Genomic DNA, 19,349 nt, shown 5'->3' on the forward strand with positions numbered 1-19,349 from the left:
TTCATCTACAGTAGTTTTAGCTGTCTTACTATGGACCAAGCTATCTTGCTGTGAGTTTTATCAATTGGTTAATGCATTTGTTTGCTTACTGTTTTACCTCCTTTAGTAACAACTTTTTTCTTGTCATACATTTCAAATATACTGTAGTTGCTCACTGCAACAGGTGTAATAGCATACTGTCAAGCTGTGACTGTGTGTTCTGCTATGTTCAGAGGAATGTATCACTTTTTCACCTTGATTACACATCTGTATTAACTGTTTTTTTCTAAGTATATTTATGAACTGTAGCAGAGTTTTAAAGCTAAATTTTGTGTAGCACTGCATTTGTACTACTGTGCTAGAGTGAATGCAGATGTGGTAGTCTTACAAGTTTGTATTTATATTGTTTGAGTTTCTGTTTCTGTCCCCTCTAAAATACCTCCATTTATCTTTGGTGTGCTAAACACCATATTTCGTAACAATTTTTTACTATTATTTTGTTCTCTCCTCAGCTATCAGCCAAGTTTCTTTTTCATCTCCATACTGACAGCATACTGTTAAAAGTCCTGCATGCTGCATTAAACGGTTGCAATGAAACTCACTCATCACACAGCTCTGTTCTCTTACCTTGCAGTTTCTCCTTATCTGCAAAGTATGTTGGCTTAGTTTTTTACATTTTACAATATTTAAGGCATTATCTACTGTACTCTCTAGCAAGTCGATATGCTGTAAAGTAGCTTGGCAGCAAGGAACCCCCCCTCCCCCATTTCTTAATAGACTGCCTGTTAGTTTCAACAAACTTATGTCTATTACCTGCTGGACTCATTAGCCTGTGTTAAGATATTTCTTACCCAGCTTGTTTTAAGTTATTTCTTACCTGATAGTACTACACAAAAAAAACTCTTATTCTTACTATGAACAGTACATATCCTTATTCTGTTAGAGTTTTTAGTGATTGTGCTTGGCTCAACCCTCTTCGGTCGGGCTCACCTTGCTCACCACCCACCTCCCATATCAGTTCCTTTATAGCTAACTACTTTGCACCTCCCACAACATAACCCTCCCCCTACTGTCTTTCACTCCATAACACACTACACCTAAACCCACTTGCTGCTACAGCAAAATATTCTAACTTCACCCCCCCCCCCCTACTGGTACTAGTTGGTATACACTGTTATCCAGTATCTTGTTTGTTTGTGTCTTTCGGCTTTTCCCGGTTAGGGGTCGCCACAGCGGAACTCCGGTCCGCTAATGATTGGCAGTTTATTTTTACATACCGGCTTGCCAGGCCTGACGCACAACCTTCAACGAAGGTACGCCCATTCACTCATGTCTCCACGCAGAAGACGCTTTAGCTTTGAATCGAACCGGACAGTGTCTTACTGTGAGGCGACAACGCTACCGCAGCACCACCACCGCGGGATTATCCAGTATCTAATAGACCAAAAAACTGTACTCCTGTGCATTTTATTAACTAAAAACACCCTACAATATGTATTCCTCCAAGAGTAAAATCTATGCATTTCTAACTACATCCATCCTATTACTGCCTCTCCTACTCCTCCTCCTTATACTGACATCTCTTTAACATCCACTTACACCCCAAAACTATCTCCCCTACAAACCCAAATTGCTGTATCCATATAAATAATCACCAAACCTTCACCATTTTTCCATCTATCTTCTCATTAAATATTCCCTTACCAAAAATACACTTACCAACACCCAACTCATCCCTACCAAACACAAAACCAAATACACCCCCCACTGCTAATATGCTCAAACTCTACCTCCATGAAAACATTCTCTTAGCTGGAGACATCCATCCCAACCCTGGTCTAACACACTCCACTGCTAGCCCTCCTAACCCAAACAAACATCTTTCCTTCTATTCAATAAACACTAAGAGTATTCTGAACAAAGTACATGAACTACATGCTTGGATCTCCCACTATACTCCTGATATCCGTGTTCTGACTGAAACCTGGTTGAAATCCCAACACCAAGACATAGATATCTTGCCCTCTGTCTATAGCATACACTGTCTAGATCGACCAAAAAGGAAAGGGGGAGGCATTGCTATCCTACACTCTAACCACCTTACCATTTCTAACTCTACTTTTACATCCCAAGCCTTCTCCCCAGCTGAAATTTTATCTGTAAACCTAAATATTAATAGCCATTCCACTATCACCATTGTAGCAATTTACATTCCACCAGGTGATAATATCCCCCTACTGGAAAATATGCTTGCTCATATCTCCCAACACATCCCAAATTAAACTATCATTCTTGGGGATGTCAACATTAACTGACTATCTCTCTCCTCTCAAAACTCATAACATCACCTTAATCTCTACGGCTTTACTCAACTCATCTCCTTCTTCTTTCGGCTGCTCATGCTAGGGGTCGCCACAGCGGATCAACTGTTTCCATTTCTTCCTGTCCCCTGCAGCTTGCTCTGTCACATCAACCACCTGCATGTCCTCTCTCCCCACATCCATAAACCTTACCTTAGGCCTTCCTCTTTTCCTGTTACCTGGCAGTTTCATCCTTAGCATCTTTTTCCCAATATACTCTGCATCGCTCCTCAGCACATACCAAGCCAAAGTAATTCTTGCCTCTCTGGCTTTGTCTCCAAATCTTCCAACCTGGGATGACCCTCTAATATACTGATTCCTAATCCTGTCCATCCTCGTCACACCCAGTGCAAATCTTAACATCTTCAACTCTGCCACGTCAAGCTCTGAATCCTGCCTTTTTGTCAATGCCACTGTCTCCAACCCATATAACATAGCTGGTCTCACTACCCTCTTGTAGACCTTCCCTTTCAATCTTACTGGTACTCATCTGTCACAAATCACCCCTGACACTCTTCTCCACCCACTCCATCCAGCCTGTACTCTCTTCTTCACCTCTATTCCACACTCGCCATTACTCTGAACTGTTGATCCCAAGTATTTAAACTCATCCACCTTCGCCACCTCTACTCCCTGCATCCTCAACATTCCTCTATCCTCCCTCTCATTCACACACATATATTCTGTCTTAGTCCTGCTGACCTTCATTCCTCTTCTCTCTAGAGCATATCTCCACCTCTCCAGGGTCTCCTCCACCTGTTCCCTACTCTCACTACAGATCACAATGTACTCAACTCATCGCTGATCCCACTTATTTCAATAACTCCCATACAGCCTCATCTCTCCTTGACTGGATTCTTGTCTCTCACCCTTCCAAATACCATAACCCTGAAATGCTACCAAATTCCCTAAGTGATCACTGTCCAGTAAAAATACGAAGATACACATCCCATTAAGCTAGACCTCAAAGGTTTATCAAACACAGCAACTAACAAACTTTAATCCTGAATCTTTACTATCAAAAGTGAACTGGAATCTCTTAAAACTACTCCCTTTGGATGAAGCTGTCCACTTTTTTAACTCCACTTTCCTTAGTATTTTAAATTCTGTGGCACCCCTTAGAACAGTCCGCATAAAGTCTAACATAGCCCGATGGCTGACCGTAAACACACGTGCACTACTAAAAAAAAAAAAGACAGAGCGTGGAAAATTTGGACTAAAACTAAACATCAACCAGACCTCCGGAAATATAAAGAACTTTGAAATCATGCCAAAAGTCACATAAATAACGATAATAAAAACTTCTATAATAATCCATCTTCTACCTTTAAATCTAACCCTAAAAAGTTCTGGCACTCTGTAAATCAAATACTACACCCAGGTACGCAAGCCTCCCCTAACCCTCATCCTGACAAAACACATGAGGAAACTGCCTCCATATTTAACAACTACTTTACAGACTCAATATCCAAATTACTAAACCAAGACACAAACCATCCCACCAACAATAATAGACCCAAAAGCTCAAACTCTTCCATCAGTAGTAACCCTACCACTATCTTCTCCCTCAAACCTGTCCCCACTAACTATATTAAAACTCTACTACCTAAATTAAAACCTTGCTCCACATCCACAGACAACATTCATTCCGCATTCCTTCATGCTGCTGCTGATGTTCTTGCTTTCCCAGTTTCGATTCTAATAAACTGCTCTATTATGGAATCCACAGTCCCTTCCATTTGGAAGCAATTTTACACCCTTCCAATACACAAAGGAGGAAACTCCACAGACATAACTAATTCTAGACCCATAGCCATACTCTCACCACTCTCCACTCTTGTGTCCAGTTTTATCCTATCACTCTCCAAAATTATGTAAAGATGTATACACAATCAAGTCTTACACTACCTTCTGCAAGAAAATCTACTCACACCTACCCAACATGGCTTTCGTCCCATGCACAGCACTACAACAGCTCTCATGTCTTTCCTAAACTCTGTATCTCTAGCTAGAGGCAGTAACAAACTTATCTCCTGTCTCTTCACTGACCTCTCTAAAGCCTTTGATGCAGTCTCTCATAAACTTCTTCTCCTTAAACTAGCAAACTTACACTTCTCTCCATCCACTAGATCTTGGTTTAACAGTTATCTCTCTGATAGACTCCAATCAGTCAAATAGCTCTCAGCTTTCTACCCTCTTCTTCCTGTTAAAACGGGTGTTCCACAAGGCTCCATCCTTGGGCCACTTCTTATTAACATCTTTACCAACCTTCTCTTCACTTACTGTCCTGGATCCTCACTGATACAATATGCAGATGATTCTACACTTATCACTATTGCTGAATCACCAACTCAACTAAAGTCAGACACACAGTCCTCTTTTAACTCTATAGAAAACTGGCTATCTGAAAACCAACTTATCCTTAATCACAAAGAAAACCAAATTACTACTCTTTCTCCCTAAAAACCTTAACCACATAAAGTCTTCCTTCTCCATGCTGTCACAAAATAATACTCAAATACAGGTGGACACCAGTACAAAACTCTTAGGTGTTACTATTGATGATAGACTAACCTTGGATTTACACGTCAATAATTGTATCCAAAAAGCACATCTCAAGTTAGGTCTCTTCTATAGAAACAAAGAATATCTTACCAAAACATCAAAACTAACCCTTTCAAATGCCTACCACTTACCCACTTTACTTTATAGCTCCCAAATTCTCACCAGTCTCAACACTGGACTACTAAACAAGTTAGAAACAACTTATAACAAGATTGCCAGATTTGCTGCCCAAAATTCTTACAAGTCCCATCACTGTCTCTCACTAAAAGAACTAAATGGCTAGAATTACCTAACCTGCTTCGGTATAATCAATTTCAGATTATTCATTCCATTCTCTACAAACCCTCTTTCTGTCCAACTATCTCATCTGCAATCTCTAATTACCTACCCACTAGATTACTCCGCAGTTCAGAAAAAGGCCTACTAAAAATCTACAAACCAAGGACCAAAATAGGTCACCTAGTCTATAGCTTTAACCCTTCCAAGGCCTGGAATAGCCTACCACTAGATACAAGATCCCTTGAACATCCCAATCAATTCAAAACCGCTACAAAAAAATACCTTCATGAAAAATGGCCTTGCCAATGTAATTATCCCCCATAAACACTCCCCTGTAACCTTCTACTTCTCTTCTGCCTTCCTTCCCTTCAATAAACAAACTTACTACTCTATCTTCTCCTCTTGGTACATCACTGTACAAACATAACTAGTAAAATATTTCAGCTATGTAACTATTGCACTATTATGTATATAATATGTAATTATGAATGTATCCCTCTGATGAATGTATTTCTATGTATTTCACTTGCCACAGTTTAATGTATGACACCATAATGCAATAATGTGTGGTACTGATGAATGTATTTCTATATGTATTCAATATGTACAGTTTCTATTTTCTGTTGGAGCTTTTCTCCTCGGGCCTCTGCTGAAAATGGGCATTTGTAGCCTAGTCGGACAACCCCGTTCAACAAATGTAAAATAAAATAAAATAAATAAATAAATTAAGATCCAGATTGCAGAAAACAGCCAGCACACATGCACACCTATTTTAAGTATGCATTTAATCTTCTGTGAGCAATCATCTCAAGTCATTGCTCATACTCTTCATCCTAGAAGTAGAGTTATATTGGTTATATGTGTGTGTGTGTGTGGGGGGGGGCACATACTACAGATCCCCCCCCCCCAACAAACAGAGGTGTGCTAACATGACTCTAGACACATCTTTGCTGGCAGACAATAGTAAAACACTGCTATACATTCTATGTCTGTCTGACTGAATGGGTGATCGATCTGCATGTGTGGGATCATAAGATGGCAAGGCTGTCCAGCGGGGACTCGGGAATGAAGGTTGCAAATTAACTCTTCCACCGAGTTCAAGTGACATGGGGAATACACGTCTACTACTTCTGTTAGGTCTTTTGTAGTAGTTAAATGTTAGAAAATCTCAAAAAGTCAGGAAAGCATAAAGACAAGAGCTCAGAAGGCGGAGTCTGAAGCACTGATGTGTAAACAGAAGCCTAACTCTTATTTAGAATTGAAGGTACTCCTTACAGAATGTCCTGACACAACTGCTGAGGAAACATTCTACTACTAACTAAACAGCTAAGGCCTTATTAAGTTCAATGTTACTAGTAGCTAAAAAAAGACAATTACACAAAAGTGGACATTAAGGATTTAACCTGCTGTAAATGAAATACTGAGTATTGTAGAGGAAATAAAATAAAGATGGAATCACTAAAGGTTGGAGGAAGCAACTTTCACAAAAAAATGGTGCATTTGGAAATAACACATACAAATCAATGTTTAAATAATTACTAAAACAAGTAAGTTTGTAGGAATCATAAATTAAATCTATAAACTCTAATATACAAGAGTAAATAATAGAGTTATGATAGATACTGTATGAATAATGCATATACATGATAAAATAAAGTGTTATTGATGGATTTCTTTTTCATCATTACTCATATATCTGAACTCGTACAGCAAAACAACAATGTGATGAGTAAGGAAAATGGTTTAAAAAAAGGAAAAGAAAATATTAGCAAAAATCATGGGTTTTTGAAAAAAAAAGTTTCAAAAATTGACAGATTATACTGGAAATCAAAATCAAGCACAACAAATTGCACACCAATGATGTGATATATAGCTAATGCAAAGTAATAAGGGGTAGGACTGTATCGCTCTTTAAAAAGAAACTGGGTCATAAACTCTTAATGGAGCAAAATCTACACAGTTCTGTCATTAGGAGACAAGAAAGCAAACAAATGCTAACAGTGGTCGACTACTGCAGCTATACAGTAACATTTATAAAGCAGCTTGAAATACAAATGCTCTTCATTCCAGATTCTCAAGACTTATGGAAGTTCTAGGGAATGGCAAAACTGGATGTGGTTTTTAGAATGCTGGGGATCCGGAATAATTAGTTAACAAGTAAATAAAGTATTTTTCTTCTGCCAAAAGGTGGCCATTTTTCTATAACTATTTTTTAAATCTCAGCTGCCTTTGATTTATGGTTAGCAGATTACATGACATATCATGAGAAGTGGTGCAGCAGTTTGCATTGTCGCCTCACAGCAAGAGGTTCTCCAGTTCGATTCTTGGCTGAGGTGCCTTTTGTGCAGAGTCTGCATGTCCTCCCTGCATTTCTGTGGTTTCCTCCCACATTAAAAAGACATGGAGCATTTCTCCCCGGGCATCCGCTGAAAACTGGCTCGTTCCAAGTTGGACTTTCCCAGTAAACAAATGTTAAATAAAATAAACAACATTTCAACAATGCAGTGCATTGGCTATCCCACAAAAAGTGGAAACAACAGATATGTACTACGTTTTGTTGAATATATTTTCCAGTACAGACTAGTTTCAGTGTTTACAGACTGGAATTCACTGACAAAGTCTTCAAATACAGCTTTTCTCACTTAGAAAAATGTTTGTGTCATATCTTTATCTGGTGTGTAATTCACAAGGCATCTAATACACTGATGAATTTACAACAATTTGAAAAGAAAATAAATGAATGCATTTATGAGCAACTATTCTACATAATAATATCTTTAATATTAACTATCAGTTGTATCTAAATTGTATAATGCATCTTGGAGCTTTTCTTCCCGGGCCTCCACTGAAAATGGGTCAATTCAGCCCAGTGGACTTCCCTAGTAATCAAACTGGAAATAAATATATAAATAAAAATAATGCAATTCTAACAAAGTTACTTAACAGTTCAATATTTAAAATATAAAGCAATGAGAGCTGCATATTTTAAGTTCAAATTTCAACTTAAGATGAACTTTTTCTTATACTTTTACTTTACCTGCAAAAAAAAAAAAATGCTACACTAGTCTTTGTAAAACCAGCAACATACAATGCAGTCACTTCTCTGAGGCAAGAAATTTACAAACCTCTCTGCCAATTATAGGTCACAGGTATCTAGCAGGCTATTAATCTTTGAGGATACTATGAAGCTTAGCACTGCATTCCCAAGGGAGTTATAAGCCCGTATATTTTGCATAAGAATAAACCAGAGATGGGAAGAAGATAGATATGTTGGGACATTTACATGTTTTCCCTATCAACAAGGGACAGAAATGTTAAACCAGGAGTGAATTTGCATTTACCCATCCATTCATTCAAATTACATCTGAATAGAGTAAGACAAAACAGGCAGTTGATGCAGAAGATCAAAGCTGTGAGCTGTAAATCCTCTAGTACTGTGGTAAAGGATTTGATTTCCATTGTCCCCATTTGCCTACTGTGTTACATTGAGCATGTTGTGACACCCCACCACTGGACTAATAATCAAAAAGCCTCAATCCTCACCACTGGCACCAGTGAGGGATGTACACTGGGGGCATGACAGGTTATGCATACAGTATTTCCAGATGCAGCTTTCTGGATCAAGTGCAATTTCCCTTAAGAGCACACAGAGACCACAGTCAGTCCGAGACTGGTTTATCCCTCTTTCTCCAAATCCCCAATAAGAATCCCCACTGGCACAGCTATACAATTGAGTCTTTAGCCAGGGTTCCAAGCCAAGTCCTCCAACACTCACTCTCTCCAACCAGAGCTTCATGCCCCTGCCCAAGTAGCTGACACACACACTCTTGGAGATGTGTTTTACATGCAAACACACACACCTGGGAAAGGCTGGCATGGTTTACTAGCTATGCCCCCTTCTGTCCAGACTATAAGGTAGTTATCACTGCCACCAGAACCCCTTATCAGCTACTTTAAGTCCCTCAGCAAAGGGTGTCCAATCTTGCTGTGTAATGTTACTATCAATACAAATGATAGTTTGACCAAGAGCAAGGTTATTAAGAGTGGCCTACACAGTGTTACCAAATAAATAAGCAAGTACTGTCAGAACTTAAATATCTCTAGACAGATCAGCCACAATGAAATGTTCAAATATATTTAATAACAAATAACAAAAAAACAAGACAATATTAAATATATACTTGCAGTGACATCAGAGTTCAAAATCACAGGAAATATTTAAAACAACATTGCAGGACAGTCTCAAATAAATAAAGAAGAACATCTAAATTAAGCTTTGTTACATTCCTGACTATATCCAAGAGAATTATACTGTTCCCTAGACTGACTTACTCGGAGCAAGGCAAATGTGTGGTGAATGGGTCTTCTGGTCAGGTCCAAAACAGAACACAAAACCGTCTCTCTCAAGAGAGTTCTTAAATAAATATGTCAAATATTACTGCTGGGATAGCTTGCAGAATGACAACATTTCTTGTCATCCGAACCTATTCCAGATGAAACCCTCAACTGCTGGAACTGGTAATATTTGCCATCTACCTGTAGAAAATACCCAGACAAGGGCTTTTGCTCAGATCTGTGCAGCTGTTGGAAGTCATAAAACAATAAAACACTTCCACATCTAAAGTCTAGTAATTATTTCTCCTTCAAGAGAACACAGACAGCTCCCTAGTATAGACATCCTGTCTCCTGCTGTAATAAAATAATTTAATTTCAGCTATTTTTCTGAAGTTTTGCTGATATGAAGTTAACCCCATGTGCTCCAGTTTCCACTGTTAAAATATATATATTTAAACAGTTACAATAGTGTATGTACATTTCTGTTCTCTTCCAGCAGGACACACCATGGATCCATTTTTAAGCTCAGTACTTTACAAAATATCTTTCAACACCCATGTCTGCATAAACCTAGTTTGATATACACATGACATACAGTTCTAATACATTTGTAAAACAAGCATCTTACATGAAGCATATTAATATTCACAAATTACACATAACCATTTACAGAATTCCAGACAGCTGTTCTGTCAGCATCTCCCTTTGGCACACTTCTATATAAATCAGTTTGCAGTCACCTACAAACCTGGTCAGCCAGAAGCCCTTAATATTAGCTTTGACTTCTGAGAAGTAAATACCAAAGAGTTGTGGACTAAACCCTGGAATACATCATCAGTGACAGGTTATTTAGAGGCGGTAGAAATGTCTAGCCTAACTTGCTGGCATATGTCCTGTTACTAACAGTGTTTCACTAAATATAAGTGTATCCATTGTTTTTCCTTACCATTCTCCTAAGGCTTCCAAGCAGCGCATTCTTCCCAGCATGAGCTCAGGGTCATCTTTATTTAAGTCAATTTTCTTGTCATAAGCCACCAAGGCGTCCTCCCATTCATGCAGCTTCTCATACCAGGTGGCCTGGATCTCCTGCAATGACAAACAGTAGAAAATACTGATTACAGATTATAGAATCAGTAATTATCATATTTTAAATTCAGATGGGTCAGCATAACCTGCAGAATTTCTCAACCGAGGCACTAGAGGCATATTCAGTTATTTTGAGGTGACAGCATCAGAATAACATTCACATGTCAGAGATGAAGGCAGCAGTGCAAGCTGTAGACATAAGCGGTTAAATGTGCACAGGTAATATGTACAAATCAGAACTAAATTGATCAAACGATCCTAGTGAGTATAATGAAAAGCATTAAAGACATTCATTAGTTATATATAATCAGGTTATTTGGAGCAAGGGAGTAGTTACAGAGGGTGGTTCTGTTAAGAGCAATAAAAGCATTAAACTCATTCCTTTAAGTCCCCCTTCCCCCTTAACACCATAATATAAGCTAAGACTGTGCTACCTTAGAACTGAAACTAAAAAGCTAGAGACAAATTAAAATACATAATATAAGAACAGCTTATTAAGGCTAACCTAATCCAAACTTTATTAAGAAACCAATTCACTAACAAAATGACTAACAAAAAGATCTACCACTAAATATCTATCAGAATAAATATTAGTAACATATAAACTGAGACACTTTTAACAAAGATCGCTTTTGTACCAAATAAATACTTCATCAGGTTTGTGTGCAAAAAAACACATCATAATATTAATGAACATGTGTATAAATCTACAAGTAAACACTGAAGTAGGCTGAAAACCACTGTTACAATTACTAAAGGTAGAAATACAGTGAAATATGTTAAAAATAATGCATTAAGGCCTTGGTGAACTGTTTAAGTGCGTCATCTAACTAAGAAAGGACTTGGTTTAAATGAGTAGAAGTATCATAAGACAGCACCAATGTCAGTTATTTTCATTGCAAAATATTTACACTGCTTGAGGGTTGGGAGGGTGGCCTAATGGTTAAAGTGTTTGCCTTACAAACACAAAGTGCAGGGTTTGAGTCTCCCAAGGGATAATTGGCTAAGCTTAAAATGGCTCGCAAGGGCAGTTAGCTTAGTACTAATCTATGAACCTATGAACCTATGATATTTGTTTATAACAATATTAGCATGTATAATACTCTAAATCTTTATTTAAGTTCTAACATACTAGAACTAAGAAAACTGACCCACTGTTTAAAAAACTATTAAAAGTCTGAAGTGGGAGGTTGGTGGAATGGTTAAGGTGTTTACCTTACAGACAGTAGGTGCAGGGTTTGATTCTCACATGGGGTAATTGGCTAGGCTTAAAATGTCTCTCAAGGGCAGTTAGCCTAGTACTAATCTATGAATCTATGAACCTATGATATGGGACTAATTAATGTTGACATTAAATGCTAATATTAAACATGTTAATATTGTTATAAACAAATAAACATTGTAACTACTCCCTTGCTCCAAATATCCTGATTATATATAAATAATGAATGTCTTTAATGCTTTTCATTATACTCGACTAGGAGTGCTTGTGTGTGTTTAAATAAAGGATATTCCACTTTTAACTCAGCTGTGGACTACCTACTATTTTATTATTTTGTAGTACATATTTTAAAGTTAGATTTTTACTAGTGAACTAGGTGCACAACATATTTCAAAGAGTGAATTTTACACCCTCCACAATGCAAAGTTTCTGCGTGGTTTGTTTCTGACCCAGTACAGGTTGCATACTGGGTTTTCTGAGACTTCAAGGATACCACGGATTTTTCTTTTTGAAATATTATAGTAACTTCACACATCAGATGTCCACATATCAGTTAAAATGCCAGCGTATCTACAGACATTAGGGGTGGCTACATCACTTCTATCTGCACTTGGTGACTAATTTCTCAGACTAATTTGCTAACATTAGATGAAGAAATATCAGAGAAACAAGCATGCATCACAAATGGATGCAGCTGAGTAATCTGTATGTACCTTGCCTTTCATGCCCGGAGGTTAAGGTGGCCATGGGCTGAATCAATCATAACATATGCTTAGATTCACATTCCAATATTTTCAACACAACAGCGTGACAAAGGTATTGTACTCTGGTGCCATATTCTGGAGGAGACATTAAATTAAAATCTCAGCTGCCTAAGCTGGTGGTAGATCAAGTGGATGTTCACTGCTGAAGAGCTCCTGATTTATGCGATGTAGCCTTGGCAGGGATAAGTAGCATCCGCGGTGGTGCAGCGGTAGCGTTGTTGCCTCACAGCAAGAGGTTCTCCCGTTCGATTCTCGGCTGGAGTGTGGGGAGTGCCTTCTGTGTGGAGTCTGCATGTGCTCCCCGTGGTTGGGTGGGCCTTCGAAAGACATGCATAAATGGGCGTGCCTTAGTTGAAGGTTGAACGCTGAGCTGGCACCTCGGCGTTTGTGAAAATCTACTGCCAATCATTAGTGGAACGGAGTTCCACTGTGGTGATCCCTAACCGGGAAAAGCCGAAAGACAAACAACAAGCAGCCTTGGCAGGGATAACATACTTCTGACTAGTCTAAAAAAGTCTAGGCACCTTCCTCTCACACTATCTCCAACCTATGACCTATGCATGACACTACATGCTGGTACTGTCCCAGGAAAAGGGACCAAGACTAATACTCATGGAGGACATCTTCAGGAAAACTGGAAAAACCTAAGTGGGGCCACCTTGGCCAAGGAGAGAAAAGAAAACAGGAAAAGTGAGTGCATATTTTGCAACAGTCATCTGTTCAAAATGTTAATGTTAAGATAACAAATCATAGAACTATATTATGTTCTTCATTAAATAATTTTTGCAGGATTCCTGACTTATGGGAGAATTCCCAAAGCTTTAGGTAGGAAAGAGTGGGTGTTGGAGGGACAGGCCTGGAGTCCAAATAATATACCTTGAAGAAGTGTTACTCTTTTCTGAAAAAGGCATCAGTTTTCTAAGTTTTGTGAAAGTGTGAACAGAAGACTAAGTGACTGCCTTTGGGATAGATTGAGAATCAAATCTTTTGAAAAAGGCTTCAAAAGAGGCCATAGCTCTGACAGAGTGTGCTTTGACCTGCTCTTGAAGTGTTTTACCATGGAAGGAGTAGCAAAAAGGGACAGACACCTAGTGGTAGTCTGTTTTGAGATGGAAAAGACCAACTTTTTTACTTTGTAAGTGATAAAGCGTTGGCTAGATTTCCTGACAGGATTTGTTTTGCTCAGATACAATCTCTGCTGTTTGTGGGCATCCAGCAAATGAGGAATTCTTTCCTCCTTTTTTCCTAAGGATTGTAAAAAATGCAGAAGGATTAATGGATTGATTTACAAACAGCGCAGTTACAAATTTTGGCATAAAGGAATAGATAGCTCTGAGAGTAACCCTGTCTTTATGAAAGGCTAAGACGGGAGGAGTAAAATAAGATCCTACAACTCAGAAACTTGTCAGATGTTAAGGCCACTAATAAAACTGGCTTTGAAATCAACAATTTTAAAGATGTAGGAGAAGCTAGTTTAAAAGATGATAGGGTTAACTCTTTAAGAACATAATTCAGGTCCCAGGTGTAGAACACAGCATCTGTTGCAACTTTAAGAAGCATTTCAAAGTGAGGGCATGTGCATATACATAGAGAGAACATGCAAGCAGCAGTGCCATTTTGAGAGAACAGCCAGAGTGTTAACATGTATGAGTGCAGTAGTCTGTTTATAAGTTTATTTAAGTTTAAGTAACTAAGCCTCAATCCTGATGTTTCTATATAATAAAGCTGCTTGAACTGAACCCACAACTGTTCGTCTGTTTTATCCTGACCAGAAGAGCAACTCCAAGGAGGAGGAATAGCTCTCCTAGGTGTTCTGATGTGGAAGGTACCTTTAAGCAAATTGTTTGACCTCATAATATGAAGAAACGGGGGGGGGGGGAGGCAAACACATCTTGAAAAAGGTGCATGCTTGACCTCAGCTAAGCATACAAATATTTGTAAATAACAGATATTGGTGCTGTCCTCTGTTGTGGTACCATACAGAAAATAATTTCCATTTAGAAACATATTTTGTTGTTGCAGACTTTTTGCCTCCTTTATTACTTACAGAACATCTTCAGGGTAAAGGTGCCTAAAAGGAATTAGAAACCTATCATCCAAATCGTGAGTATAAATGTCTTTATGTCTGGATAAATGCAACAACCTTGTTGTTGGATGAGTAAGACCATCTTGTGGGGAACTTGTGGTGACCACCTTTGGCTAGTTCAAAAAAAAAATGGAGGAAAAAAATTTTGTATGGGTCAAAAGAGAGCCAACCAAGACCATCTTTGGACTGTTTTTTCTGAATCTCCAGAATGACTTTTGGGATGAGTGAAAATGATGTGAAGGCATACAAGAATTTCCCTTTACAAGGAAAACGGAAGGCATTCTATTTTCCAAGCTTCATTATATTGAACTCTGGTACAAAACAGTCTTGAGTTATTTGCTTAGTTTGGAGACCAAAAGATCTACCTGGGGATTTCCGCACTGATAGAAAATCTAAAGGAAGACCTCTCAGTTTAGCATCCACTTATGAGGGTTTGTCATGGATCTGCTCAAGTGGTCTGTCATGGATACAGCCTAGATAAAGTGGTTGTGTTGAGCTGCAAGGTCCCAGCTATCATAGCAAGTCTGCAAAGGAGACTGGACTTTGTCTCCTTTAGCTGATATATCACATGACTATGGTATTCTCTAATAGTCTGAAGAAGTTCTAGGTTCCACAGATAATGAAGAGTCTGATGGGCAACAATTAGAACTTTCATTTCCTTGGTATTTATATGTTTGCTCCTGTTCTGTTTGGACTGAACTTTGATGCCTTTTGAACAAGCCCTCAATGACAGATGTATCTATTGAAATCCTTTGTTCAGATGATGGGAGAAGAAAAGGAACACGTTACCTAATGGGTAGCACAAGCAGTTCTTTCTTCATGAAATGCAAGGGAGGGACTGAAAAAGACTAAATATGACATTGTTGGGCCCAGACAGGTACCAATTTATCATCTTCATGTGAAGTCTTGCATATGGGATCATTTGGATTGTGGATGCCATGAACTCCAGGGTACTAAAAATCTCTTTTGTTTGAGGTTCTTCTAAGATTTAACAGGGATAAGAAACAAGCTGTAATAAAATTAACTTTTTCTACAGGAAGAAATGCCCTCATGCTGGGGGCATTCAGAAATCATCTTAAAAACAAGAGAGACTGAGTGTGGTCTGGGGTAGATGTATTGAGGCTGACAGCAACCGCAGTTGGAGAAAGAGACTGGTTATGAAATGTAGATGTAGAGAAAAAATTTTGAGCTAAACCTGCCTTAATCAAGACAGCACTTAGGTATGGATATCTTGGAACCTGCAGAATACTATGACAGGGCAAAGCATTTTGTATAAACACCTCGAGTGGTGGGTAAACTATAAGGTAAAACAGTAAATTGAACTTAATACTGCAATGCAGAAAACCTTAAAAATCGTATATGTTTTGTGTCAATAAGGATATGCAGGTAGATGTCTTTCAGATTCAAGGTCACTATGAAAACTTGAGGGAGATGACATTAATAAAGGTTTGGGCTGTTAACAGCTTGAATTTCAGAATTTTTAGAAATGTGTTTAGAAGGGTTAAGTCCAGAAAGCATGTTCGCTTTCCCTTTTTTTCTTGGGACTATGAAATGTTTGGAGTAAAAACTTTTTTTTATTTGATATGGAGGGATATGCTTCAATATCACTTGATGAAACAGATCCAAAAGAATTAGAAAAGACAAAGTGTTGCCGAATTGAGGGGACTTGAGGAATCCCTGAAGCTACTGGTGCAGAATTCCAATGTAGTCTGTACTCATTCTTTATTACATCTAAAACCTAAGCATCTGAAGTTATTATTTTCCAGTGGCGAGAAAAGTCTCCGAGCCATGCTGGGAAGGGAATGGCAAAGGTGGAGGGTGGAACAAGACAGAGTTATTGAAAGTTAGTACCTTTAAAACTAAAGGATCCCTTGGATCTTTTGAATTCTGACCTGGGTTTGTCCTTCCATTTCTTTTTTAGAATGTTTTTCTATTTTGACAAAGTTTTTGTGATTTGTGAAAAAAACCCACATTTGGAGGGGAAGGTTCCTCTAAAACTTAGGAATGGGGAAAAGAAACAGCTGTTGAAATCCTTGCATTATTGTACCCCATTTCCTCTAGTTTTCAGAAAATTTCAGCTGAAGAATTTCCAAACAAGTTACACCGTCAAAAGGAGCATTCAGTAGCTTTGATATCATCAAGGAGGGACTGCAGCCTGAGCTAGACATACCTCTGAAACTGAACTGGTAGCAGCTGTCCTACAGGAAGCATCAGCAGCGTCATAACCACATCTGATGGAATGTCTTGCCAGTTGGGAAACTGATTTAGGTAAAGAGAATATAATGCCTGGGTCAGGAATAATTTAGATCACCTTAGTCATGTTATCAAAAATTGAAAGCAAGTACCTGGTCATGTCAGTCTGCTGGTTAATGGTACAGAAAGACAGGAAGGTAGGTGTGTAAATTTTTTTATCATATCTGTCCATGGCCCTGTTAGCCTTGTCAATTGCTAATTTGCTATTAGTGGAAGGAAGCAATTTGGAAAACTTATCTGAATACTCAGGAACACTTCAGGGTGTGAAGTATGATTTGCATTAAGACCTTAAGAGTACCGGGTACCTTAAAAAAATCAATCTGGGTTCTTATCAGAAAGTGGCCAAGAATCAGGAGTTAGAAAAACAGACAATAAGGTAAACAACAAAGGGTTTTGGTACTTTCATATGCATGGGTATAAAAACTGTGTTCATTAAGAAAGGTCTCTCAAACGGAAGTAAATATTGTGGGGGAAAACAATTTTTTTTTCTAAGCTTGTTTCCTCCTTTCCTGTAAGTAGTCTATTCCAGATACGGATTTGCTGTATCCAGGACTGCTTGTAATCTTCTGAGCTCCCAAGCCTTTCTGTGTTGGAGGGAAGACTTCTAGCTTAATTTTGTTTCTTAGAACTAGCCAGTTTTCTAGTTTCAGCAATCAAATCTGTTTCTTTGAGCTCAGCACTTGTTCAGAACTCATTGTAAGCACTAAACAAGCTACAAATTACTACAGCACTCAACCTTCCTCACTTGTCTAGAGGAAAACAGTTTTTAGTACTTAATAAATAAGCACCTATCCAGGCATGTCTAAGGGTCAGCTCCCGGTGTTTTCTCCTGTCTACCTGAAGAATCTGGGAATTTTGGGGCAATGCAGCAATTGCCTCGTACACAGACAACCATCTCCTCCTACCACCCAACACTACAACCTGTGAGAGATGCACTTATATAGCCAAACTGGAAGCAAAGCTCTCTTCATCCAAGACTGGACTAGACAGTCAAGAGGAGAAGGTAAACACTTGCACCACACCACACTCATCACATAGTCCCTCAAAACCTACACCACCAAAACACACACATAGAAATACAAAACGCACACCTACATTCGCGGAGGCTCTCAAAAAAAATCAACCCAAGCAACAGGGACCTCCAAAGCAGAAACGCAAGCAACCTCCACCCCCCAACACAACCCAAATGACATATAGTCCACAAAACTCAGTGTGCCATTCAACCACAGCCCATAAGGCATAACAACGTACCCAACACTCTAGTCATAGGTGACTCTATAGTCAGGCACACTGATGTTCCACTCACCAAGCTAAACAAGGAGAAAGTTAGTGTCAGGTGCCTGTCGGGTGCCAGGATCCGCCACATAACGCATGCACTCAGGTCACTCCACAACAAGTACAAATATGACTCTGTCATTGTCCATGTTGGTGTGAATGACCTGAGAAGTACCTCCCTGGACTACATGAAGAGAGACATGGAGGAGCTCTCCAACCTTTCAGCCCAGGCAGCTTTGACCCTAGCCCTGAGTAGCATCCTGCCATCACCCAGAATGATATCACAGTACAAGGACAAAATGATTGACTTCAACAATTGGCTAAGCTTCTGGTGTTATTCTTAGGGGATCCAGTATCTGTCTGCCTGGGATGACATGATCGACAAACCACGATGCTTTGCCAGAGATGGCCTGCATCTGTCGCCCTTTGGGATTACAGATACTTGTTAAGGCTCTTGTCACCCCTATAGTGCCTTTTTTAGGCAAGAATTCAAATGACAAATTCACCACTGTAACAGGTACAAACAAGCAAAATCTGAGGGTAATGCTACTTAATGCTAGAAGTCTAAACCTCAAAATTCACACACTTGAGGCACTCCTTAAAATGGAGAACATCGATATCTGTGCAGTGACAGAGACCTGGTTCAAGGCTCCAGAGAGCACCACTGCATTACCAGGCAATAATTCATACCACACCTTTCGGCCACCTAACCTGGACCGAAGCACTAAAGGTGGAGGTGTGTCCATATTCATTAAGGATATCCACACCTCCAGGCCAGTTGCTCAGCATAATGCAGCCGAGATTATCCAAGTGCAACTAACTCTGGGCAAGACCGCTATCCAAATTATAGCTTGCTACAGATCCTCCACAATGCCCCAGGATTCCCACTCCTCATGTCTTGATACACTGGAAAATATTAGGGTACAACCTAACACCCTAATAATGGGCGATTTCAATTACCCCACCATTAACTGGGAAAACTACTCATGTACCAACTCTTGTGCTCAACGTTTTCTGGAATTCATAAATTCCAATGCCTTGGATTAACTTATCCACAACCCCACCAGGGGCAGCAATATCCTAGACCTGGTCATTACCAACATGGGTAACTGGTGTTCCAAACCAGAGGTCAATTCCTCATTGGT

General features: G+C 39.1%; 1 protein-coding gene across 2 annotated transcripts in view; it reads right to left on the reverse strand.

Moving 5' to 3' along the window:
- Positions 1–19,349, reverse strand: part of MTOR (mechanistic target of rapamycin kinase) — a 4,577,509-nt gene that overhangs the window by 1,994,047 nt on the left and 2,564,113 nt on the right. For both annotated transcript variants that reach the window (XM_044063218.1, XM_044063219.1), the window contains exon 30: positions 10,465–10,604. In XM_044063218.1, coding sequence (XP_043919153.1) covers positions 10,465–10,604 — 140 coding nt within the window. The remainder of the gene's footprint in view (positions 1–10,464; positions 10,605–19,349) is intronic.

This window comes from Protopterus annectens, chromosome 2.part1 (assembly GCF_019279795.1).
Source record: "Protopterus annectens isolate FY-2018-M chromosome 2.part1, PAN1.0, whole genome shotgun sequence".
In the NCBI taxonomy this organism is placed as follows: Eukaryota; Metazoa; Chordata; order Ceratodontiformes; family Protopteridae; genus Protopterus; species Protopterus annectens.